This window comes from Podarcis gaigeae, assembly GCF_964106915.1.
Source record: "Podarcis gaigeae genome assembly, chromosome: 1".
NCBI classification, from domain to species: Eukaryota; Metazoa; Chordata; class Lepidosauria; order Squamata; family Lacertidae; genus Podarcis; species Podarcis gaigeae.
In genome coordinates this window covers 103,666,384-103,692,080 of record NC_139678.1, presented here as the reverse complement: position 1 = coordinate 103,692,080, position 25,697 = coordinate 103,666,384, and the positions used below count along the sequence as shown (strand labels likewise).

At 39.9% G+C, this 25,697-nt stretch overlaps 1 protein-coding gene and 2 long non-coding RNA genes across 6 annotated transcripts in view; 1 reads left to right on the top strand and 2 right to left on the bottom strand.

Annotated features, from left to right (window-relative positions):
* Positions 1 to 21,459, top strand: part of CACNB4 (calcium voltage-gated channel auxiliary subunit beta 4) — a 133,467-nt gene extending 112,008 nt beyond the window's left edge. For 2 of the 4 annotated variants that reach the window (XR_014557656.1, XR_014557657.1), the window contains 6 exons: positions 1,727 to 1,836; positions 2,836 to 2,987; positions 4,261 to 4,356; positions 5,243 to 5,428; positions 6,708 to 6,773; positions 8,499 to 21,459. Coding sequence is in view for 2 of the 4 variants with exons in the window: in XM_083710319.1 (XP_083566445.1) it covers positions 1,727 to 1,836; positions 2,836 to 2,987; positions 4,261 to 4,356; positions 5,243 to 5,428; positions 8,499 to 8,759 (805 nt within the window). In the remaining 2 variants the exon portion in view is untranslated. The remainder of the gene's footprint in view (positions 1 to 1,726; positions 1,837 to 2,835; positions 2,988 to 4,260; positions 4,357 to 5,242; positions 5,429 to 6,707; positions 6,774 to 8,498) is intronic. The other 2 variants (XM_083710319.1, XM_083710320.1) reach the window with 1 other exon arrangement.
* LOC310833604 overlaps positions 1 to 25,697 on the bottom strand; it is a 221,273-nt gene that overhangs the window by 171,606 nt on the left and 23,970 nt on the right. The gene's annotated exons all lie outside the window — the stretch shown is intronic.
* LOC310833839 lies at positions 20,073 to 25,245 on the bottom strand. Its single transcript, XR_014558959.1, has 2 exons — positions 25,137 to 25,245; positions 20,073 to 24,191 (listed from the first exon to the last, which is right to left on the bottom strand). It is a non-coding gene; the product is annotated as an uncharacterized lncRNA (long non-coding RNA).

Here is a 25,697-nt window from a genome sequence, read left to right as displayed (position 1 = left end):
ACAAGTTTTCCAGTTTTTCTCTTTGCACAGCTAAGGTGGCATGAACCCGCCCTTCAGAGGTGATCATTGTTATGTAGGCACTTGTCAGATGAAACATTTCTGCAGCTAAATGCGTCATCTCTTTGAATTCTCTCACAGTTGAGGTGTTGGCTCTCGTTGGCACCCTCGCACTCCCCTCTCCCGAAGTTCTGAAATAATTTTATATCTCTGCAGCTTGTTGCATGGCTTTGGAAACAGGCATTTATATTAAGTGTGGAACACAGAGCAGGTGTTCTGTCACTGCTGCTGTCAGATGTCTTTCAGTACAGCATATGACTATGGTAACTGGACGTCATTGTTTTCCTATAGGAAACCATGGCAACTGTCAATGGCAAGTCAAGGGTTGCTATGAATAAACCCTTTGTGGAGCATATTTTTGTATCATACGTGGAAGATACTGAAGAGCATCATTACCAACAAGTATCAGCTATATCTGTTTGGCACAAAAGAAGAAATGAAAGATCATCCTAAGAGGGTCTGATTTCTCCTTTCTACTCTACAGAGTAGCATTTCTTTCATACTGAGGGCCCTCAAGCTGTGTGGGTGGGATTCAACTTTAGTTTTGCCCATTGAAATTAATGGATCTAACATAGTCATTCTAATTAATTTCAGTGGGTCTTCTTTGAGTAAAACTTAGTTGAATACCACCTCATATCTTTATCTGAATATTCATTTGTTTGAAGAATGGTGAAGGTAAATAATAAAATAATAATAATAATATCTGCATCTTGGAACATGGCGACAAATCCCTTATCACATGTTCCCATCTGTAGGGGAGAAAATACAAATTTAGTGGCTCAGTCAACACAAGAAGCATCAACTTGATTTGTCAGAAAAGGGTAAGGATGCAGCAGTGATACATTTTTCTTTTCTTTTTTTATGAAAAAGGTTTAATCTGACACACAGTGACAATGGCAAATAGGATTTTTTAAAGGAGGAAAGGGGTGAGGTGAGGAAGGAAAATGACCAGAAGATACTAGACACAGTTACTGCCCATACCAATCATAGGGAAGGCTTGTAGTTCCTTAAAGAGGTACATGCTTTTGCATGATGGGAAGGAGGCGCCAAGAATTGTTCAACAATGCCAGGTCAGAGGCCGCGTCACAAGCTTTTGATTGAACAGCCATAACACATCGCACTCAAAACTGCTGATCTGATTGCATCCTCACAGTTTAAACTGATGGAACGGAGATATTTACAGACTGGCATCTCCAAGTTTAGACATTAAAGATGTAGCTTAATCCCATCTATTTTAATAGAATATGCATCCAAGTGATGTATTTAGGGTAAAATAGAAGCATTGTGGAATAGAAATGAGTGAACAATAATGTTTGTTGGTGTTCTGTAAATCTTGTCCATCTGTGTCCCAGGTTGTTGTTGTTGTTATTAAGTCTTGGGGTATGTTTGTTTGTTTGTTTTGTTTTTGTGGGTGGGGTATAAATAATAAATTGTTGTTGTTGTTGTTTTGCATGGTCTTCCGTACATAAAGATCTACTGTAATAGAAGTCATCTTTTAGAATTTTGACTTGTCTGCCTCACCAACACTTTAATTTGTGGATAAGCAGCAGCTGGCATGCCTGGTTTTTCTAGTACATAACGTAAAGTTTACAATGTAAATGGCAATGCACCACAATTTTTATTCTGAAACCTTGACCGAAGTTATTTTATACTCTGTTTTCCTTTGTAGGATATCAATAACTAGAGTGACAGCTGACATTTCTCTTGCTAAGAGGTCTGTTCTAAATAATCCAAGCAAGAGGGCAATAATTGAGCGGTCAAACACCAGGTCCAGTTTAGGTAAGACCTTAGTAGAAGTACTGTACATAGTGACACTTGTGTATGGAGGTTTTTGTTTGTTTGTTTTTACGGGTGTCCAGTTGTTGTCCTACTTACTTTCTTGCCCTTCGGAGGGAGAATGCACAAAACCTGCTTGCCTCTGCCACAGGCTGGCTACTGTTTTTTAAAAAAAGGTTTTCTAAAGCTCTGTATAGGGGATTAAGACCATATTGTCACCTCTCAAGTACTAGTGAATAAGTTTCATGTTTGCTATGTAAGTGTATGCTTAGCATCAGTTTAAGAAGTTGCAAGAAAGGTGAAATGTTATGGTGCGTTTGTTCACAACGTTGTAAAATTTATGAACCTTTATATTGTAAACCGCCTTGTGATCTTTGAATGAAAGATGGTATAGGAACTTAATGAATAAAATAAATAATAATAAAATATATGCCAATTTTATGAAGAACGTGTCAAAGGTATTCCTAACTTCAAGCACACCGGCACTAGAACTGATAAATAAAAATGGCATTGCGAGAGATTGGAGGGTCCAGAGCTTGGTTGGTTGCAGTGTGGTTTGATTGTATGTGTGAGACAGGGAGGGATTGTGGGGTCAGATTAGCCCTATTGATTTGTATGCTGTTGTGGGGGATAGATCATTGTCTTGTAGGGCTGTAGATAAAGGGGAGCCACGCGGGGGTGAAGGCATCCTCCTTTGCTTGGCCCCATGCCAGTTTAAGTTTGTTGGTTAACTTTTCTAGTAGGGCAGTTTCCCATATATTTTGGTACCAGTGGTCTATGTTCGCTCCTGATGGGCTTTTCCAGGGTCTAGTTACCGGTACATTTCTAGTTGCTTTTCCTTGTTTGTTTGTTTTGTAACACAATAAAATATTCAGTAAAAAACAATTTAAAATAAATAAATAAAAATGACAAGGGACCGCAGGTTTTGAAATGGCAAATTCAGTTATTTCAACCTGTTTTTGGAATGCGTTGATGATGGTATCTCCATTTTTCGTTTTGCAGCGGAAGTACAGAGTGAGATTGAGCGTATTTTCGAGTTGGCACGATCCTTGCAGCTGGTTGTTCTAGATGCAGATACAATCAACCACCCAGCACAACTTATTAAAACGTCCTTAGCGCCGATTATTGTCCATGTTAAAGTGTCATCTCCAAAGGTAACATACGTTTTGTGTGTGTGTGTGTGTACAAGTTTATAGCTTTGTCTTTAAAATATTTCATCTTGAATACACTTCATATTCTTCCGAAAAGAACGCTCCTCCTTTTTATGCTAATTTTCTTTAAAACACATTGAGGAAGTTAATGTAGCACTAACTAGGGTGTGCGTTCAGGGAATGAAGTCCACTTGCACAACAGGATGTTTGCACACCTTTCTCCCCGCATACCCCCTGCACACGCTATAAACATATTCAGGGGGTTCCCCCACCTCTCCAAAGTGGACTTAGGGTGTTTCAGGGGTTAGGGGGAGGGAGTGAAGTCCCATTTCTGTGTTTCTGCATATGCATCAACTTCATTGAATCTTGACCTAAGCCTTTGTCTGTCGCCAGAATCTTGCTGATCGTGTGCAGCAACTGAGTATCATAGGATGTTCACCTCCCTTCTGGTCCCACAAAAATGCCTCTGTTTACCTTGCATTCTGCTTGTGCTTGGCAGGGCCTGATGATCACTGTGTGAAGTGGGCTTCCCAGATAACTGTGGAGACGTGAGCTCCTAATCAGGCCAGAGAAACAGAATTTTTGCTGCGAAAGATGCTTGGGACAGCCATTTCAGTTCCTTTTTTTCAGGTCCATATGTCTTTACCCCACTTTTTTTTCTGTCTTAATTTTGCCTTTTCTAGGACAAGAGCTGTGGCCTATTCAAACATTATAGTACCCAACCAGGAGGCTAATGAAAAATACTTCTGATTCTACACTGGAATTATGTTTGTAAGCTGCTTACCAATGTAGCCCGTCCTTAGGGTTTGCTAGCATGGTGGGTATCCATGCAATTGGGCTGATCCAAAATAGTTAAGTAACTTACAATCATTTTAAACCTATAAGGAATTGTTGCCATGATGAAGCATTACTTTATACCTATGTACTCGACATGTTCCCCACTAACATTAGAATGTATCTTTTCGTTTGCTAGCAAAAACACCCTCCAGATGTTGTTGGACTGCAACTCCCATCATCCCTTACCAATGGCCATGCGGGCTGGGACTGATGGGAACTGGAGTCGAACAGCAGCACCTGGAGAACCACAGAGTCCCTATAGATAATGGCTGACAGGTACACAACCTCAGCTGTCCGTGCCACGATATATACAATAGCCACTCACACAGTGACCATCACAAACCAGTAGTTTAATATGTGGAAGCTGATACGCCTCCAAAATTTACCTCCTTGCTATGCAGTCTGAAAGCAGTCTGATGCTTGTTTTCTCTTCTTTCAGGTCCTGCAGCGACTGATCAAATCAAGAGGAAAGTCACAAAGCAAACACCTGAATGTCCAGTTGGTTGCAGCAGATAAACTTGCACAATGTCCTCCAGTAAGTAAAGGACCGGGAAAGATTTTCACTTGGTGCACATTTTTCATGACACATCAATTCACACATTAGCAAAAGCTGTTGTATTGCTGTAACATTGTTTTAACAACGGTACCCATCCTTACTGAACGGGCTATAAATAGCAAGTGATCAGACCCTGAATGTGTTAGAAGAGAGGTCACAAGTCTCACGAAGAGAAGCACTCATCTTTCCACCTCCTCCCATTGTTCATCATGCTTAGTGATGTGCTAAGGCATCTAGGGTTACAGTAACAACCCACTTCTTTCCCACCCAGTACTGGAGAAATTGGCACCACTAGAATAAAGCCCTCTCAGGTTTACATTACGAGGTCCAGTGTATTGCCTTTCTGTCACTGAATCATTTTCCAGTGATTTGTGCTTGTTGAGCTGAAGGGAAGGGAAAACCCATGCCTGCTGCTGAAATAAATTAAGGTCAAAAGCAAGCATTAATTGTGTGCCATATACTTGCTCATTATGTTGTGCAGTATAGCAACAATCCATTTGCAATCAAAACATTTGAATTGAATAATGGCATCTCCCCCACCCCCGTTTTCTTATAAATGAATAATTTTCATTTACAAACTTGTGTCCAGACAGTCTTTTCCCACTCTGGTTTGTGATGGACTCTGAGGCTATGAAAAGGTGGGAGATGCTTTTTAGTGGTGGAGGAGGCCAAAACGGGTGAGAGGAACAAATGAAAACTGTTAAAGTTGACAGTGTTTGCAAAGACTTCTGGGTGATATTCAACTAAGTCATATACTCCAGAGTTGGACCTATTGAAATCAGTGGGCCGACTATGTTGGCTATCACCCTCCATTGTCTAGCTGTTCAGAGCTGAAAAGTTTGATGCCATGCTTTCTTCTGAACAGGAAATGTTTGATGTCATTCTGGATGAAAATCAGCTTGAAGATGCTTGTGAACACTTGGCAGAATATCTTGAGGCCTACTGGCGTGCCACACACACCACAAGTAGCACCCCCATGACACCTTTGCTTGGAAGAAACTTAGGCTCCACTGCACTATCCCCTTACCCTACTGCAATCTCTGGATTACAGGTATGAATCCATGCTTTTGCCAGCAGTGCAGATCAGCTTCATGATGATGTATAAAGTGGTTCGTCCATATCAAACCGTGGGATGGAAAGCCAACTGGCTTGGCCCCAGCCGGAATGTCTCCCTTCTCAGCCTTGCCGCTGCAGAGATCTGTCAGTCATCCTCCTCCGACATGCGTCTGCGACTCATGCTGCTGTGCATGCAAGAGCACACATTACTCAACAGAGTAAACACACAACAGTATACTAAACTACGCATTTATTATACATAAATCAGGACAAATAAAAACATGGCCTCTCCCCCTGTTGTTCCTCTCGGAGAGAGAGGAAACAAAAGCAATACAGAGCGGATGTTCCACTCACGGGACTCCAGTAATCTGTGCTGGAATGTAAACAGACATGTGGCATGTAACAATCCCACATATCTGCAGCAAGGGTGGAATGGAATCTATCTATATATCACACACATACACATTGGACCCTGTGTAAATAAAAATAAAATAAATGTATGCACAACAGCTGCCCCATACCTACAAATGAGGGTATTTCCATTACTTTGTGCACAGTATTATCTCATATTGGATATGTGTGCACACCTCTCCACATTCAAATTTGAGTCCTCCACCCAGGGCTTGGGGATGTTCTCATTGTGTGTTTTCAGTGGCAAATGCTTCACTGGCAAACATTAGCAAAACAGAACCAACTGGGGCTGATCCATAAATGCATTCCTTGCAGTCCAGTCCTAGTGTCGTGCGTTCAAGTGATACGGAAATTCTGTCTAGCTAGCTGATCAGTCTGAGATGGCTCATTCCCAAAGACAAGTCGTCACCATGCTACAGCCAATGAGTAATGTATTTGGCCATAGTCAAGAAAATAAGAAATTCCAGTTAATTAAGTAGACTTCACATTGGGTAGTTCTGTTTGAATGCAACAGAATATCTATGATGCTAATGCTACTGTGCAGACATCAAGAGCAATGGACATAATTACCTTTGCATTTTTAGCATGAAAAAGCTGCACAGAATGTTCTTAGAAGATAAGTGAGTTATATAAATATACGCCACTAACTGCTGCTATAGTTAAGCTTGCTGAATAGTTTTCATTCATTTTTCATATGTTGACCAGTTCACAAAAGTTATAAGACGGAAATTCTCTCCCATTTGCCTTGTTTCTCCCCAGAGGCAACACCTTAGCAAAATTCATTCATCTGTTTGATTTTTTTTTTAATGATGGATAAAATATTATTCCCATTATAAAAAGATTCTGACCATTTTTTTCCACAGGGATAGCTCAAAAACGGCTGGCCTTTGAAACTTCAAACGTGGCATGTAAATAGTCCTTAATGAGAAGTACGTGCTTTACTAAATTTGGAGAAAAATATGTCTTTTCAGTACGAGTTCTGTATGTTTGTAAATGCAAGACCAAGATGTGCACAGAGATCAATTTCACTAAAGAGCTTGGCACATTTGTGTGGCTTTTGATATGTGTACACTTTCCACTGTATGTCAGCTGAAGAGCTTAGCAAGAGCAACATTCCGGAAAATTAGATCAACAATCACTTTTTTCCTTAATATTATTATTATTATTATTATTAATTAAATTTGTATGTCGCCCTTCATCTGAAGAGCAAAGGCGGTTCACAACATAAGATACACTCGTATCACTGTTGAAGTGCTGTCGTCCCCACCCCCAATGCATGTATGCCGAAGTATCTAAATTTCAAATTTATGTTTGATTTTGTAAGGCCAGCTTTGTCACATGGTGTTGTTTCTGCTTAGTGACTGGTTGACTGCGTAAGCAACAGTTTGAGTTTTGTGCACACACGCTTGTTTTTTTATGTGAAAATGTTTCATTTTCCAGTGTCTTTGTGTTGGTTAGCCCCTTCTCTTGAACTTTGATGCTATGCAAATCCAAAAGGATGTGGACAAAGCAAATTATTTAGGCACATACCATTTAGGCATATATATATAAACTTAAGCTAGTATGTATCGATCTGAGATATGTTGCAGTGACTGGTGACGCAGTCTAAATAGGATTCTGTTAGGTGTAAGGGAGTCTAGATAAGGGCCCACTTTGTTTAAATACTGAGTCAACTTCATCCATGCTAACAATGGGCTGGGACACTGCAGGAGCCACATTTCAAGGTCTTCTGAGTAATTAACAGAAGACGTTGCTACAGTGGGTATGATTGCATGAGGCTGAGGTTCAATTCTAGGCAGAACACAATAAGAGTGTGGGTGTTCTACGTATTTAAACAAGTTTCAAGCCAGTATGACTAGTGTTGCTTCCTGCCATAGGACCTTGGGAACTCATTATAGTTTTCCAAGGAAGCTAATGATCTCTGCAAAGAAAGTACTCTGACTACCTTGAAAAAAAAATGCCTGCAGTATGCCTACTAGCTGCTACTGACCATTGAATTGACTACAAAAATAACAGCTTAGCTATTTTACCCACTTCAATCCAGTGTGGAGAGTTAAACAGAGGGAAAACAGCACCAGTGAAACATTCCATATATCCGATGGTCTTAAATTTCATTTGGGTAAAGTAGTTCAGAAATAATAATAAAAATATTGATGAAGCCTATGAAGAATAGGATGAGAATTGCAATTGAAGGAAGGGTAAGCTCTATTAGTATATGCTGAACAAGAAAGTGTGTTAAGAGCTGCATTTTGGAGGAGGTCTTATTTTGAATTTCCAAAAGATCACAGACTAAAAATACAAGTCTTAAAATTCCTCATCAGGCAATGTATCCTGAACCTGAATCCTGAGCCTCCTGTTGAGAATCCCTTCTCCCTGCCAAATGTTTTAAAATAATGTCGTATAGAAGACATCACGCTCCACTGTTTTCTCACATCAGCTTTGAAACCAGACTGTATTCCCAAGTATACAAAATAGCAGCCAAATGTCTCTTAAATGAATGATGGGAGCATATGGATTCTGAAGGCCCTCTCAGAACAAGAATGCAACTAATTCAGAAGGAGCGAAATGAAATTGTTTCTCCCAACTCCCCTCACACCCCGTTGTTGTTGTTGTTGTTTTTTTTAAAAAAACCTTGAATTCTTTACTATTTATAGAGCCAACGAATGAGGCATAGCAATCATTCTACTGAGAACTCTCCAATTGAACGACGGAGCCTAATGACCTCTGATGAAAACTACCACAACGAAAGAGCTCGGAAGAGCAGGAACCGCTTGTCTTCCAGTTCCCAACACAGCCGAGATCATTACCCGCTTGTGGAAGAAGAGTACTCCGACTCATACCAGGACTCCTACAAACCTCACAGAAACAGAGGGTCTCCTGGAGGATACAGCCATGATTCCCGACATAGGCTTTGAATACAAGAACCTGGGGGGAAATGGTACTCGTCCGTTGCCAACTTGCCATAACATAGCTAGGCCAAACGAATCAACTTGATTCGGCAGCTGCGGCATGGTTTTTACTATGCTTACAGGCTGCCACCGTTTAATGCTATATAAAAAGGGGTGAAACATACAGATCATGCCCTTCATATGTTTAGGAAGAAGATAGTTTGCCCAGTCACTTTAGATGTGTTTTATTTCCAGTGTAGAGATTTAATTTTAGAATCAGTACCTTTTCTCTTCATTAGACACTATTAGACACATCAATTTGTAATTTAGGATTACCTGTTGAAGCGCATATAAAATGATTTCCTGCACTGGAAATTCCAAATGACCAGTTCCAGTTGGAACCAATTTATAAACCAATTCCTGTTGGAATTTGGGCGAAATTGACTGGAAAGTCAACCTGAGCATGTTGCGGTCAGTTTAAAAATAAAATAAAATAAAATAATGAAGAATAATGAAACCATTATAAGCAAAATAAATAAAAGCTATAGAACTTGTTTATCAGAAGGTGAATTTATATAGATAGATAAATACGGATAAAAATAAAACAATTTTAATGTATTTATTTCAGATTAACCAAATGTAAGCAGTCAATAGTGCCAAAAACGATGAGCGATCTGTATGGGATGAGTTTTTTCTCTCTCCACCCAGCATATGCATTGCAGCAAACTGTATGATGTCGATAGTTTTTTTGCATTTTGCTAATGACAATATAGAACTATTTCAGGAACTTTAAATAAACTAGGAGTGAAGAAGCCTAACCATTTTTAATGTGGTAGTGGTGGAGGATGTGGGCACACATTCACTGTCCTGGAAACATGCTCCTTTAATCCCAGTCACACCTCTGAAGTGTGTGAAGTGGATGCGTGGGATTTTGCTAGCTGGCCCTGCCTCGGCTATCACATGCTAAGCATAAGGTGTGGCTGTTTTGCTGAAGGCTCTTCTGGCGCAATCCAAGTCCCTAATTGCATGTACAGTTCTACATGTGTAGAGCCCTGATCCCCTCTCCCTGCACCCAGGTCTTGTGAAGGTGTGAGCAGGGCTTGTTCACTCGTTGGAAGATGTGGACACTTTGGGAATTTGGTTATTGTTTATTTCGTTGGCTAACAATGCTTAAGCACTACTAATAATCTGTATCAGGCACAAAGCTCATAACCATCTTAATGTTCTACTTGGGTCAACAACAAATTGGCCTTGCACTCACAGGGAGGAAAAAGAAGATGCATTCATACTAGGGCTTCAACGTGTGTATTAATATATCCAGAAGAACTATGGTATCATCATTTTTCCTACCAAAGATTTAAGAGCACATTGCTCAGTGATTTGTCAACAGACCATAGTGGCATGACGGTTTTGCACAAAAAATGAACAAAGATAATTCCAACTGAAGCACTTCAGGAGCAGTGCTTTAGTGAGGATGCCCCTAAAATTTGAGGACTTGTTCTCAGGCGCTTTCTGGAGAATGACAAACCATTTTCTATATTGTGTTATAAAGTATGACGTTTGAAGCTATTTTTTCCTGGTCTGAATGCATCACCTCTCACATACAGCAAAAAATACTTCATCAAAAACCCTATATAAAGTCATGCCTTACAGTCTTCCATCTTGATCCAGATTCCATTTGTGCTGCAGTACATATGCAGAGTTCCTGCTTGGGTTTGGTTCTCCTCATGCATTTAAGTGTAAAAGGAAGGTCTGCACACACACACATGTTCTTTGTGTGTACAAGGCTGGTTCTTCATTGAAATGAGTGGGGACACCCATACATGTAGAAGCTCTATAGATGAATCACTCTATGAATGACCGAATATCATAGCATCCACGCAGAAGGTTGGCCAAAGACATTTTGCTGAGGCAAAGAACAAGATGGTTCCTCCCAGCTGACTGGGCACTGGCAACGTGACAGTATCCTCTACTGCTAGTTTAGGGGGTGCATGACTGGTAATTTGGCACACATAATTCTGATCCCCAGCAGAGGGGAATGGCCAGGGAACTGAGGAAGAATATTCAAGGGCACCTCCATCCCACAGTATCTGATGCCTGATGCAGCTGCCTCACTCTGCCTAACAATAGCATGTGCTCTACAACTTTGGATATTTATAATAGGGCAATGGAAATGTTTATTTTCTCCAAATCTTTTAACAATGTTAAAGTAACCATTGGAATGCGGCAGTGTGGAATACATTAAAAACCAAAATTTTAGGTCTTTTCCAGACAATTCTAAAAGGGGGACGGTATTCTGAGTGTAATACTTGTGGTTCTTCTAATCTCAGCTCCATACAAGGAAAGCTGCTGAGGGGTAGCTGTTTACCTCCCTTTTTAAGAGAGGTGCGCTGCAGTGCTAGAGACAGGAAGCACACACAAACTTTAAAAGAAAAGAGGGGTGCTAAAGGTACAAGAAATAGTGAGAATTTGCTGTAGGATAGGGTGGCTAACCATAGCCCTCCATAATGTTGAACTACAACTCCCATCATCCTTGGCCATTGACCATGCTGGCTGGGGCTGATGGGATTTGCATTGCAATTCAGCAACATCTGGAGTGGCCCTGGTTAGTCACCACTGATGTAGTGGAAATGGTACAAAATACCTATATCAAGATGCTCCAGGGAAGAATCAGGTGGTTTCTATGTCTGTGCAAAGTTGAGTTTCTAGGTCTAAGCTGAAATAATTTCCAAGAGCTTCTTACTCACTAGGGATAGTTCTTCAGGAGTAACTAAATATAAAATAATGTACATGTCTGATTCCTAGACTGAAATGTGAATAGTGTGTGTGTGTGTGTGTTACTAAATTATATATATAGAATTTATAAAATCAGTCTCAAAGAGCCATATGATTATTGGAACTACTAACTGTGACAGAGTTCACTGTTGAACACAGATAAGGCACGTACTGTATAAGAAACGTTAGTTCTGAAAGGAATCACCTAGACTTAGAATGTACCGTGAATTTTTCTGGCTTAGTCCTGGAAGCTTGAAGTTAAACCTCCCTTGGTTTTAATTCATTGCTCTTCCTTGAGGGAAGCTTTGCGCAAACATACTTTTTTAAGGGCACTTTAGGCTGCAGTCCTGAACACACTAGGACAAAAGCCCTACCCAACACAGTGGGACTTACTTCTGAGTATACATGTTGTTTTGATTGAGCTGTTAAAGAGGAAGCTCAGGGCCTCCATAAAAGAGAGTAACTTAGAAAATTTAAACTTTCTAAAAAATCCACGAAATGATGGAAATCTGGAAGATGGAGAAGTTGTTATTTATCACTACTCCTATTAAAGGCTCTGTCCCTCTGTTTGTGCCACTGAAATTTGTTCTGCCAAATTCTATACCGCACTTGGTATTGTAATTGATAGGCTAGCTGGGGGAAGAATCTTGTTTTTGCCTGCAACAAAACACTGTGCTTTGAGTGCAGGGAAAATGAGATATGCCAACAGCTGAAGTGGTTTTGTTAAGAAAAAATATCAGGATACCCTGAAGGAAATGAGTAGCTGTGCAGTGGCTGCACAAAAGAGTATTGTCTGGAAATGCCCTTTGGGAAATATATGTTTATTGATAGTGTGATTATTTCTAACTGGCTGGAGGGAAACATGGATTTTTATAGGTCTGGACTGTAGGCAAACTTGAAAGTTTTCCTCATCAAAATGACCTTTTTCAGCAGTCTTGCTACAAACCTAGGAATTGTGCCTATACTTTTCACTATAAAATTATATAACTGGTGATTTCAATACTTCAGATATTTTGCTGCCTTGTGTCAAATGAACACTTGTTTTCATTTTCTGCTTTATTTGCTTTTTAAAATGGCACTTTTCTTGCTGTCAGACCTATGTCTTACAATGGCACGCATGCCTTTTACCCAGTATAAGTAAATTAATTTTGTTATAAAGATTTATCATTTTTCATTCTGGGATTTTAAAAACAGGACTCCTTGCATTAGTACTTTCACTGTTCTCAAACCTAGAAAAACAACACTTAAAAATGGCCACATACCAAAATGCTGAGATGTGCATAATAATTTTCTCTGTGCATATGTATCCTTCACTCATCCCTTTATAGCAATTTAAACCTGAAACCCTCCAATTAATCACAGTTTTCCATTTCATCTGAACTGCAGAAACTGTGGTTACCAGGTTATGAACAAGCCAGGATCTTAAGACACTTCCAAACCCTGTGTTTCCTGGCTTATTCCAAACCTCCTAACCAGGTTTTCCTGGGTCAGACAAAACAGGAAACTGTGATTAGTTGGACACATCCATGTCTAATTGCTGCAAAGGACAGAGAAAAGGGCAAGAGCCTTGTACATCTCTCAGCTCTAATAACCTGAATCACGCCAATTTATTGTCATTCTGTCACCTTCTGGTCACAATTATCCTGCTGATCAGAACCGTAAAACTGTCCAACTTATAAATTTCAACTATGCTCATCAGCTTTTAAACTTATAAATTTCAACTATGCTCATCAGCTTTTAAACCACTGGAAGAATCTCAAGCCAGAGTAAAATATTAGTGGAATTATATTAGTACCAACTTGGATAGAAACTAGTGCATGGTTGCATTGTGTAATATTTGTGCATTTTAAGTATGGAGGACAAATTGAAAGCATCATTTTCTTCTACAGTTCCTCTTGGCTCTGAGCTTTCCCCTTCAGTGCTGTGCCAAAAAGCACACAAATGCTCCAATTACCACTCCATTGTGTCCCTTCGCCCTTGCATGGGGCATATCCAGCCACATAACAAATACTATAAACTATGCTTTCCGTGTTATAAAAACCTGCACTTCACCAAGCAACATGGAAACATTTGCCACAAATTGTGTCTGTTTCTCACAAGTGAAAGCAACAACCTGATAAACGAGGGAGAAAGTCTATGTGGATTATGCATTACAACCAGAGATTATATTTTTAGAAATATTCAAATAAATCTAACCTGTAATTGCAACTCAAAGATTTACAAGTTATGTTTTTAGAAGGAAAACAGAGTAGGATCACTCTTTAGAAGATGGCACTCCTACTTTTTAACATCAAAATTAACTGTTGAAAATGTAAGTCTTAGTTTTCCCCTTATGTTTTCTTTACAAGAGTCACCGTTAAAATAGGTTTCAAAAGCAATTTGCCCCGAAATGTTTGGCTTGCAGTCTGCTTGGGGCAAATTGACTAAAATGCTTCTTTTATTTATCCCCCTTGAGTAACTCTTGGTGTGAGGGTCTGAAAACCAAGTTCATCCAATATTCATAATATGAATGATTTTAAAGCGTAACGTACAGCCCAAAGTAGAGTTGCTGAGGAAGATTCTTCTAAGGCTACAAGTGGAGTTAATACTTCACTATTTGGAAACAGGCAGATAATAGATGTCTGAATAGCTAAAACAAGGAACAGGGCAAGAGAACATAAGGTGAGGGACATATTTGTAGTCTTTGATCAACTCAGCCTTAGCCCTCAGTGCTATGGAGTAAATCCAGAGAGTCCCCTCCATGAATGGAAGGGATTCCATTCATGGAAGGCACCCAGATCCATCAGAAGCTCCCTGCCTGGAGGAAGGAGTGGAGAAGGCAAATTAGCCAATTGCCCCTTTCGCTTGTAGCCCGCCATGTGTCTTCTCATTCTGTTCTGGAGAGTCCTCTGCCCTTCCAGAATGGACTTTGAAGGAGCACGAAAGGAGGAAACTGCAGAAACTGCTTCCCTGCAAGGGGAATTATGCTGAGTGCAGCCCTGTGCAATTAACCCAGAAGTTAAGTCCAAGGGCATTAAGAACATAAGAATTTCCTTACTGAGTGCGTCGAGTCCTGCATTCAGTTTCCTACAATGTTTAGTTGTTCTTGCAAGCCAGATAGGACATGAAGGTGATGGGCTTCCCTACAACATGTGATTTTCAGAGGTACACTGCCTCTGAACATGAATCTTCCATTTTGCTACCCTGGCTGGTAGCCGTTCATAGACTTCTCTATGAAGCTGCCTAGTTCTCTCTTTTTTTGAAATTCATCCCAGAGGCAGCCACCCCCAAATCCTTTGGTAGTGATTTCTGCTCTAGTTATGTATTGTAAAGAGGACACACCAAGCAAGTGTGGATATCATTGCAGTTTCATTGAGTTCGGCCTGAGTGATTGCTTCAGTACTGGGCACCGAACTGGCAGCATGATCTGCCACATTTTATGCTATAGCCCAATGGAGCCTTTTACAGTACTTTTTATGTCTTGATTACATGTACTGCATATTCATCTGCATGAAAGAGAAGGCATTAGGAAAAAAACATTTCTTAAAAGTTTTACAAGTTCCTTTTATGTCCTCATTAAAGTATTAATTGCCATGAATGCACTGAAATATGTAGATCTAGACTAGAATGCTCTTTATTCTCTAGTAACATTATTGACCAGACCATTTAACTGCTTGAAGATATTTGCATTTTATGGTGGATCGCTGCAATGGCACTCAAATGTATTTTCCCTAGTAAATGAGATTATGCTTTTAGCATTTCAGAAAGAAAATAAATTAGTTTTAAAGCCTTTGGGAACTTCCCGCCTCCCCCTAAGTCCTCTTTGACAATCTAGTAAAAAGTAAAGATCCACACAGTGGAAAGAATCCTAAACCTTCATTATCTTCTCAGGCTGCAAAAATACTTTTGTCTACTAGTCCGTTTGATAGAGAGTCTTTTTTGTTATGCTGTCTAGTAAAAATGCTATCTGAATGGTGCCAACTTCCTTAAGTTTTACTTGCTGGTGCCTGCAACTGGTTCACACTCAGATAATGCCTACACAAGAAATAACTATGGTGGATTTTATCAGTGGTTTTCTTAATTTGTACTCATAGCAAAGAGAAGCACCAAAAAGGAACAGTTTACGTTGGGCTTCACCTAGTTTATTACGAGTGCAGATCTCACATTTCCCACCTGGCCAAAAAATGCAAGATCTGAGAATGCGTTCTTTGGGCAAGCAGAGGTGGGAAGGCTGGCCAGAGGTATAGCACAGAGGTGTCCATCCCTTGTAATGACCCTAAGTGTTGCCTCCAAATGTTCAGAGGGAACAGCACTGTTACGTTCTGAGGTGGTGATCTCTCCACATGCGAACACTGTTCCCATAGTGGACTGAATTGAGCCCATATTGTATCACATTTTCAGTTTGGGTGAATGCCTTTTTAAAAATGGTGTTTCTTTAAATGCACTGTTTAAAAGAAAAAAGAAAAACACTGGTTATTACCTACGTGAACATTAAAAGCCTACGTTATCTCCTCCTCCGCCCTGCATTGGTTTTCTGTAAAAAATTAATGGAGACCCAAATAAATAAGGCTATGGCTACAATTCTGTGCACATTTGACTTTGGGAGTAAGCTGCACTGAATTGTATGAATTACGCCCATAGGAATATGCAAAGGATTGAGGTGCATGAATAATTTCCTGCTTTTAATATAAGACCTTATTACGATCCTGTTACGCTGCTTCTTATACCAATCGGTCTATATACAGGTATTTCAGAGTGTTTTAAGAATTGTTTCCATTTTAAAGCATTTGAGGGTTGGCTTTGTTTTTCTGGGGGTGGGACTGTCTTGATATGATGGCCTTAGCATACATCTGCGTACAGATTTTAAAAGCAGACAAATGCATTGGTTGCACTCTTGGTGCTGGCAGGGCATTTGTGCCAATTGGGGTGCTGCACCAACAATTGAATCGAGTATATCAAAGTTACCTTGTTACATGGGTTGTTTCCCTCTGCCTTGATTGCTTTGCCAAACTGTATTTTAAAGATCTGATTGTTGGGTTCTTTTGCAACTTGTGTAGTTAAAACAGTTTTCTCATGGCATGTACATTCAAAAATGGATAATGTTTTGTAGCCATACAGTTTATGAAAGTCAACCCTGCAGCAAAAACCTCATAAGAATAACTGGATCAGTAAAGCTCCACTTTGAGTTTAAAGTGTATCTGCTTTAAAATCCAAAATAAAATACGACACTTGGGTCTAAAAAAAATGTCCAGGTCAGGGAGTTTCACTTTGAATTGCTTCATCTTGCACTCAGTTCACCCACTTTAAGTTTCCTAACAAGAATATTGTCTCTTGCTATTTCTGCTACCTACCTCTTGACTGCTTCTCACCCTCAATTTCTGATTTAAAGGAGCTACATCTACACTAACGAAACTCCTTCAAACCAGAGGTTTTTGTGCAAGTACAAACATGAAGTGTATTGAATCAGGGCATTTTCCAATAAACCATTTTAAGAATTTACAGAGTTACCTTTGCTGCATGTCATCTTGCCCTTATTTTCCCGTCCCTCCCTGTTTTTAAAATACCATTTAGAACTGGCCATGGGATGTTCCCTCGGTCTGGGTGCCCTTACTTGGAAAAGAAGGGCTATTGCAATGGATCCTCTCCCCCCTCAAAAAAAAATGAGTAAGAAGAAAGCGTTTACAGCAGTACTATATTAAGTAAATTTTGTATGCTGCTGCCATCCAGTTAAACAAATGTTTGTAATCATTACAATATTTTTAGACATCAACATTAGTTTAAATCTCCACCATCAAGCTAATAAAACTAGCATAATTTTGTGAATGACTATGAAACAATAGTTTTGAAGAAGAAGAAAATCATACTTCTTATTCTAGATCAAGGCTGGGGAATCTGTGGCCCTTGAGATGATGTTCGACTACAACTCCCATAATCCCTGACCATAGCCCATGCTGACTGAGCAATGAGAGTTGGAGGGGGGCCACAGGTTCCCCCAGCATTGCTTTATTTAACTAAACAATTAAAGGTTGCAGCCCTAGTATTGACAGGTTTCTCATTAGCCAAGAGCTTTTCTCTCCATGGGGTTTGAGATATGTAATTTAAATAAATCTGTACAGTGCTCTTCAGCTATGGTCCCTGGGCAGTTTACACCAAAATAAAAATGCATAGTAAAAGAAAAAAAAATCCAAACATACAATAAACACCACAGCTAAAAAGAGTTCAATTTAAAAATGTAAAAGCTGGGACAATTATTATATTTATGTTGTTGTTGTTGTTTAGTCGTTTAGTCATGTCCAACTCTTCGTGACCCCATGGACCAGAGCACGCCAGGCACTCCTGTCTTCCACTGCCTCCCGCAATTTGGTCAAACTCATGCTGGTAGCTTCGAGAACACTATCCAACCATCTCCTCCTCTGTCGTCCCCTTCTCCTTGTGCCCTCCATCTTTCCCAACATCAGGGTCTTTTCCAGGGAGTCTTCTCTTCTCATGAGGTGGCCAAAGTATTGGAGTCTCAGCTTCAGGATCTGTCCTTCCAGTGAGCACTCAGGGCTGATTTCCTTAAGAATGGCTAGGTTTGATCTTCTTGCAGTCCATGGGACTCTCAAGAGTCTCCTCCAGCACCGTAATTCAGAAGCATCAATTCTTCGGCGATCAGCCTTCTTTATGGTCCAGCTCTCACTTCCATACATCAATACTGCCTTGTGCCAAATAAGGGTAAGTGTGTTGGTGACAGCGGAACCACCCTGGGGAGGAAATTTCACTAACAAAAGTTACCAAGATTTTCCTCTGGCCACTGCACCTTACCTCAGATAGCTTGTCTCTCATTAGAAAAGGGAAAGGAGAGCTATTGTTTTTGGCTGGGAGAGTCTTCAAAAAGTATATTTGCTCAGACAGGCTGACCAGGGAGCAGGCGTTCTTTCAGTACCTTGTCCCAAGCCATATATGGGCTTTATGGCTAAGCACCAGGACTTTGAATTGTGCCTGACAACGGTTGCTAGTTAAGGACTTTAATGATTGCTGAAATACTGTTCCAGCCACCAGTCCTAGTCAATAGCCTAGTAGCTGTATTTTGAACAATACAGATTGTTTGTCATATAATGGTAGTTACACAGACCCACAACTGCACTTCAAATTCAGTTTGAGGACAGAGAAGCTACTTTAAACAGAATACTTTTTCTGCACAGAAAGTACCTTCCGTATAGGAAATGAATATGAAAGCTGTGAGTCTCTCTGCCACAATCCTGCTGCTTCATCTTACATTATTTAACGCCAGAGTACAGTACTTGAAACCAGGGATTTTCTGCTGTTGAGTACATGATTTCTATCTCTAGAGCTGCCAACAGGAGTCTTCTGCTTTGTTTTAGAATCCTTGTAATCTCATTGAATTAGGATTAAGATGTGTAGTTCCAAAGCTTGTTTAAATCTAAGTACTCTTTCTTTAAAAGTTTGTTTTTGATTGGGGTATTCAAGGCCCGTAAGTTTCCATTGTTTTGTTGTGCTATAGTTTTGCAGTGGTTTCTATTTGGCCTCCATGATGCTCACGATTCTTTAGAAGTCCAAAATTAATAAAACATAAGGCAAAGCCCTTTTTATTAAATTATATCCACAATATATTTCATACATTGGCCACTGAATTGAAAAGTTGGAAATTTATTTGAAACGGAAATGATGTAATTCATGCAGATTTGTATTTAATTTAATTTGCATGATTGCTTGGTTAAAAGGAGTGCTACTACAATTGATTCCACCTCCTCCCCCATGATTCATCATTACCTTAATTTTTTATTTAAAAAAACCAATAGACATACAATCATCAAAACACTTATTCTATGATCCACTCCAGATTTTAGTGGCTAGATGGATTACAACAATATTAGCCTAGCCAGTATCAAATTTGGCAAAAGCAACACTGTTCCCTTTTGTTACCACAAAGAAGGCCCACATTTTAAGAACGACAAGTTAAACAAACTAACTGACTTGGTATTACGTATTCTTTCAGATCCAAAACATACAATGTCGAAAAAGAGTAGAAAATACCTAAAGGAATGGATTTGGACAAAGGGCTCTAGACTCAAACTAGGATGAAATTTATTTAGTTATAAATAATGAAGACACTATTTTTTTCCTGAAATTTGTGGAATATTTTTTCAGATAACTAGCATAGAAAAACTTCCTCTTTACATCAATTCCTTTGATCTAAAGGAAGCATTTTCAAGGTGACAGGGGGAAAACAATTTTAAACATAATTTATAATTCTTTTTTAGTAGCTATTGTATTTTAAACTGTAGTGGAAAAGAAGATAGCTACTGTGGAAAACATTTGCATCTCATTAGTATTACTGAATAGATTTGCCTTTTTGAGCACAAGAATCACTAGAATTTCCAATCAATGGCCTGCGCATTGCAATTTCGGGGATTGGATTCTCCAGCTTCTATCACCTACTAAAGTCTCACTGCTGAAAATGGCTCCTTTAAATGTTTTAGTTCTATGACTAAACATTATGCCCAGTGCTAAGTAATCTCAGGATCTATCCCCAGAGATCTCGCAAGTATTCATCATATGTCTTATTAACACTTTTTTTAAAAAAATAGCTCTATTATTTATTGTAATTTCGTATTAGCAGTAGAAAAATCAAACGAAGTCTCAAGACATTATATTGTACATTATAAAATTACAGAAAAATATATTTTGCCAAAAATATGAAGGAGCTAGAAAAAAGCACATTTGAAATAGCACAAAATTACATTTACATTGCTGGATCTGCCATTGTAGGGGTTTGGGTGTGTTTTTTGGGGGGGGAGGGAGTTGGGTAAATCATTGGTTCCAGATTAAGAAATTGATCTGCATTTTCCAGCACTTCGATTTACTGCATTAGACTTCTTCACCAGTTCATTTCAGAGCCAAGCAATTTCCTTATTTGCCACGAAAGTGTATCCAATAAACTCAGTGTGAATTAGCTTTTCAGAATCAACAGGCCTGGGTTTTTCTTCGTTCTCCGACCTTACTTCTTTCCCCCATGTTCTAGAATTTCAATTTATAAGTGAGCTCCAATTTTGTGTTCACTTGAATTTCACGCTTTCTCTTTTGCAAAGGAAGACTGAAAAATATATCCCACAATACATCTATATCCCCAGGCCTGGCCTATTGAGTAAAATATCCCAGTGAAATATCACACAACTTGTAATAACAGTTTTGCCTTTGAAATGTAACAATTGCTTAAAGACTCGAACTTGCACAAACAAACTCCCAAGTATAAACTAAGGATTTAAGTCATTATGCTCCTTTTGGGAGTCCATAATGAGTTGGGAGTGGAAGGTAGTCTGTAACTGCCTCCGCAAGGAATGTATCATCTAGAATTAAATTTGTATCACCTCTGAAATTGTGCCTGAGCTCCTTCTCGTGTACACAAAGAATCCGAAACGGGAATTTGTTGTTGCATAATAGTGTGATGTGAATAATCTAGTATCTCAGCCTGAGACCTTGAGGAAAGTACACTAATCTGTACAAAATATCTCAGCGCTGACCCAAACTTGTTTTCCATTGAGTTCTCTGGACATTATGGCTATCCCACATGTGGGAGACATTTTGGGTGCATTGTGGATATTGGAATTAAATGCCTTTGCAAAACCAAAATAACAGACATTTTCTATTTAGTTGTTTTCCTTTTTGCAGATTTGCCCCTTCTTCTTTTTACTCTATAGATACCGTATGTGTAGCATTCTACAGGCATGCTGGGTAAAAATATACTATGCAAATGTGTACAGTGTCGCATGTTTTGCTCTCTCTCTGCTTTTAGTGGCTTTCAAGGAAAACAAAAAGTGTTGTTATTTTTGTGAGCCCAAAACATCTAACAGAAGAAAATGCAGACTGCATGCTTACAGTACCCTGATTTCTATGGATTTGTTTTATGGAATTTAGATGTATTAAACTGCATTAACAACATTTTTTCTACAATAAATCAAACAAAAACGTCTAGACTCTATGCCTACATGTCTTATCTCTGAGCGGTTAGACCTAACAAGCAGAAAACATTTTTAAAAGGTGGAGCTTGAGCATTTCCTTTATCATCATACATAATTACACGCTGCTCTAAAGCTGGGAACCTTTTCTTAAGTCGCGGGTTGCACTCCCTTGCAGACAACCTTACACATTCCAGAGGCAAAATGGGTGGAACAATGTATGTGACCCCGACCTTTGTACAGTAGGCTATATTGCAGGCATGCAAAAGCTACTGATCTACACATACCACCATCCTCTATGCAGGCAAACAAGAACCATAATCACAGTTCAAAGTCGTATGTCAAGCAGGTAAAAGTGGTCAAGGAGGGTTGTGGAAAGGAATTTGTTTATGTAAAATAGAAAATGCAAAAATAAAATTTATTTCAGAAAAGGGGGGTTCTGATCTGGGGGAGCACTGTGCATTGTGCTTCAGAGTCCAGCTTGACTGACTTCACAGAGTGAGCATACTAGTGCTACATCTTTTAAAACACCCTTTTAGTGCCATGATGAATTCCACCCCACCATTCTCCAGCATTTTAATGAGAAAACAAATGGTATTCAAAATAGTATTCAAATGAGAGATGTCAGATAACTTATCTTGGGTGTGTTACAGGTCTTTGTTGCACTTACATTACTTTCAAAGAGGCCAGTGCGTGGTGTGTGTTTTTAAGAAAGTACCTTTTTTTGACAAGTGAGTACCAGGTGATCCTCATCTAAGTTGTGTGCATTCCAAAGCCACAGAAAAATCTGTGGACCAAGATTAAGGGGATATTAAACAGCATCTTGACAGGAGTGCCTTCCCTTCACTACTTCCATCCTAAACTGAAATCTTGCTTCAATTCAAACCCATCCCTTCTCATTACTCTCAATGCTGGATAGCTGCTCTGCCCAGGCAGGTAGGATGAACAGTCTGCATGGATTCTTGCAGTTTCTAGAGACTGCCTGGAAGCTGCACCATTGTCCACCTGTTGCTTGCATAGTTCCAGCTCAAGGTCCTGGGAGAAAAGAGCATGAGCACTTTGCAGACAGTGGTTCTGTAGCCACTACAGCGGTACCTTGGTTGTCGAACTTTATCCATTCCGGGAGTGCGTTCGATTCCCGAAACTGTTCGAAAATCAAGGCGCAGCTTCCGATTGCCTGCAGGAGCCTCCTGCACTCAATCAGAAGCCGCAGAAGCCACGTCAGTAGTTCAGCTTCCAAAAAACGTTTGCAAATTGGAACACTTCCAAGTTTGTGGCGTTCGGGAGCCGATTTGTTTGGGAGCCAAGCCGTTCGACAACCAAGGTACCACTGTATTGGATTTTGAGCACCAGCATGTCTGACTCCCCTTCTAACTCCAGGTTTGTGACCTTCCTGAAAATTCTCCACTGTTTATGAAACTTAAGAGTCTAATCCTATTGAGGCTAAAGTAAGTCCCATTAAATGCAGTGGGACTTATGCCTAAATACATTTGTATAGGACTGCAGCCCAGGTGATAGCATAGTTGGGCTCTCTGTCAATTATACAGATCATTGGTCTATAGTGATATGATGCTTAGATCACTGTGGAGTGCTCTACATAGGGCTGCCTTTGAAGGGTACTTTAACTGGTCCAGAATACTGAAGCCAGGCTAATGGGGGCTGCATATAAGATGCACATGACTCTTTACTTGAAACGACTGTGCTGGCTTCTATTTTGTTGCCAGGCCAAATTCAATGTTTGAGCTTTAAAGTCCTTTAGGAAACTGCCTGCTTACTGTCTCCTGTGTGCCCCACTTCCCCCCAAATATGCTTAGCTGGGACAAGAGACCTGGAACTGCTTTTCAAAGGTGGTTCATCCTCCCCTTCATTATGTCTATTTCTTTTACATTGCAAAAATTGAAATGCAGTTTCTGTTTCTTTAGATTGTAAGCCTAAAGGCAGGGGCTGTCTTATCATTGTCACTTGTAAATTGCTCTGGGAGCCTATTTTTGGTTAAAGAGTGGGATAAAAATGCAATAAAAAAAATTATAATGGTCTTCCGTAGGATGGTCACAATCTTCCTTTTTTTTAGGAACACTTTTGATCCCTAAGTGGTTGCTTCCTTTTTGACATGATTCTAATTGCTACCATTAAATTGTTCTTGATAGCTGTTTGTACTTCTTCTCCTCTCTCTCTCTCTCTCTCTCTCTGCTGTTTGGGCTTTTATGGCTGTTTTAGTGTATTTTTGTAATGGAAAATTGTTTTGAATTGTGGGTAAGCTATGTGAAATTATTTAACTTCTTAAAATATGTGCTCTACTGTTGAGCTCCAGAACTTCACATCTACATCACATTTAAGCTGGAAGAATAACGGATTACAGTTACAGTAAAAGACTTACTACCCATGAGATGTGTTAGAATACAGGTTAACTGTAAATATTAACATTAATTTTAAGATTATCCTAGTGCTTTTGTACTCATGGGCCATGATGCAGGAAAGCAGGAGCACATTCATTTATTTTATCAAGCAAGTATATAGACTAAGATATGTACATTTTGACTTGTATGCTACTGAAAGAAAGAAAGAAAACAGAACAGTCAGCGAAGAAACATGGAATATATCTCCGGAGGCTATGTATGCCTGGTGGTACCAGTGTGGTGTAGTGCTGGAAGAGGACTTGGAAGACCAGGGTTCAAATCCCCACTCAGTCACAAAGCTCACTGGGTGCGACCTTGCCCTGGGTCCCTGTCTCTCAGTCTCAGTCTTGCTGTGAGGATAAAATTGGAAAAAAGGGAGAAGCATGAATGTCATCTTGAGCTCTCTGGAAGAAAGGTGAGATATAATTGTAATAAATAAATAAATAAATAAATATGAAAGGTGCTAACCCAGCTATTGTGGACATTGCAGAGAAACAACAATTGTAGGTAGCTGTGTTGATCCATTAGAGAGGAAAAACCACCAAAAAGCCACACACAGTATGGTCTGTAGCATTGTTACGACCAACTTTTGTCAGTAAGCTTTGAAGTAGTCAGAACTGTTCAACAGACTGGATGTTAATACAAAACGGGTGGGGAAAAGGCTGGAGGTTTTTGTTTGCTTATTATTTATTTATTACATATCTATTCTGTTCCCTCCTCCCAGAGGAACCCAGAGCGGACAGTAGCAAAGTAGTAAACCATTCAAACAAAAACGCATTTAAAACATTTTATCACAATTAAGTGCATTCCACACATTGGGTGCTACATGTATCTTGATGTTAGAGCCATGGCTGTTGGTACAGTATTACTTATTATTAATCTATGGAATTTATTTATTGTCCTATTAAATTTACATGCCGCCCTTCACCCGATGATCACAAAGTGGCTTACAGTATAAAAAACTAAAAAACCACTTAATAAAAAACGAAACAACTAAAAATCAAAATTAAAAAACCCACACAAAGTCACCCACCCCCTGGATGAGCAGCCGTCTTGAAAAGTAGCAAAACCTGATGCTACCGGCTTGATTCCCTGAGAAACTTTCATTGATTCCGACTCCCACCATTTCAGATCAGATTTTGTTAAGAGGTGCGGACATGACCAAAAGTAAAACGACGACGCATAAGAAATATAAACCACAAAGCATCACAGCCGGGAAGGACAAAAGGCCCAAAGGAGCAGAACAACAGAATAGCAGAGATTCCATTTACAAATATGCAAAAATAATTCTCTACCCGCGAGAGCCACCGTTGTTGAGAATAGAGACTCTATGCAGTGTCTTAAGCGAGCCAGGCATGTGCCTATCTATGCAGGGACACTGGAGACACATGCTGTGCCTCCATATTCCAAGAAACCCCAAACTCCTTCGAGCTCTGCCGATTCTTTTAGCCCACGAGGTGCCTTTATAAGGAGGGCAATTTGCCAAACCCTAAAGTAACGGAAGAAAAAGATCCCGAAACACCATACAATTCCTATTATTTATTTATTCGAGCCATTTTGACTGAAGTTTCGAAACATTAAAGGAGCCGAAGAGCCAGCGAGCCACCCTTCCCTTCCAGAGGACGAAAAGAAAGCAACGCGTTAGTGCCTACGCCCGCCATCTCCCCAACTGCCTCCAAGCCAAAGAGCAGCAGCGTAGCCCGGAGCCTCGCACGAGTGGAACCCCTTCTCAGCCAATCACAAAGCGGGGGCGGAGCGGAGCATGCAGTCTTTGAACTCCCACCATTCGGCGAAGCCCTTGGAGGGTGACGAGCGTTCCCCGCCCACTTGGGTCGACCCCGCCCTCACTCTGCAAA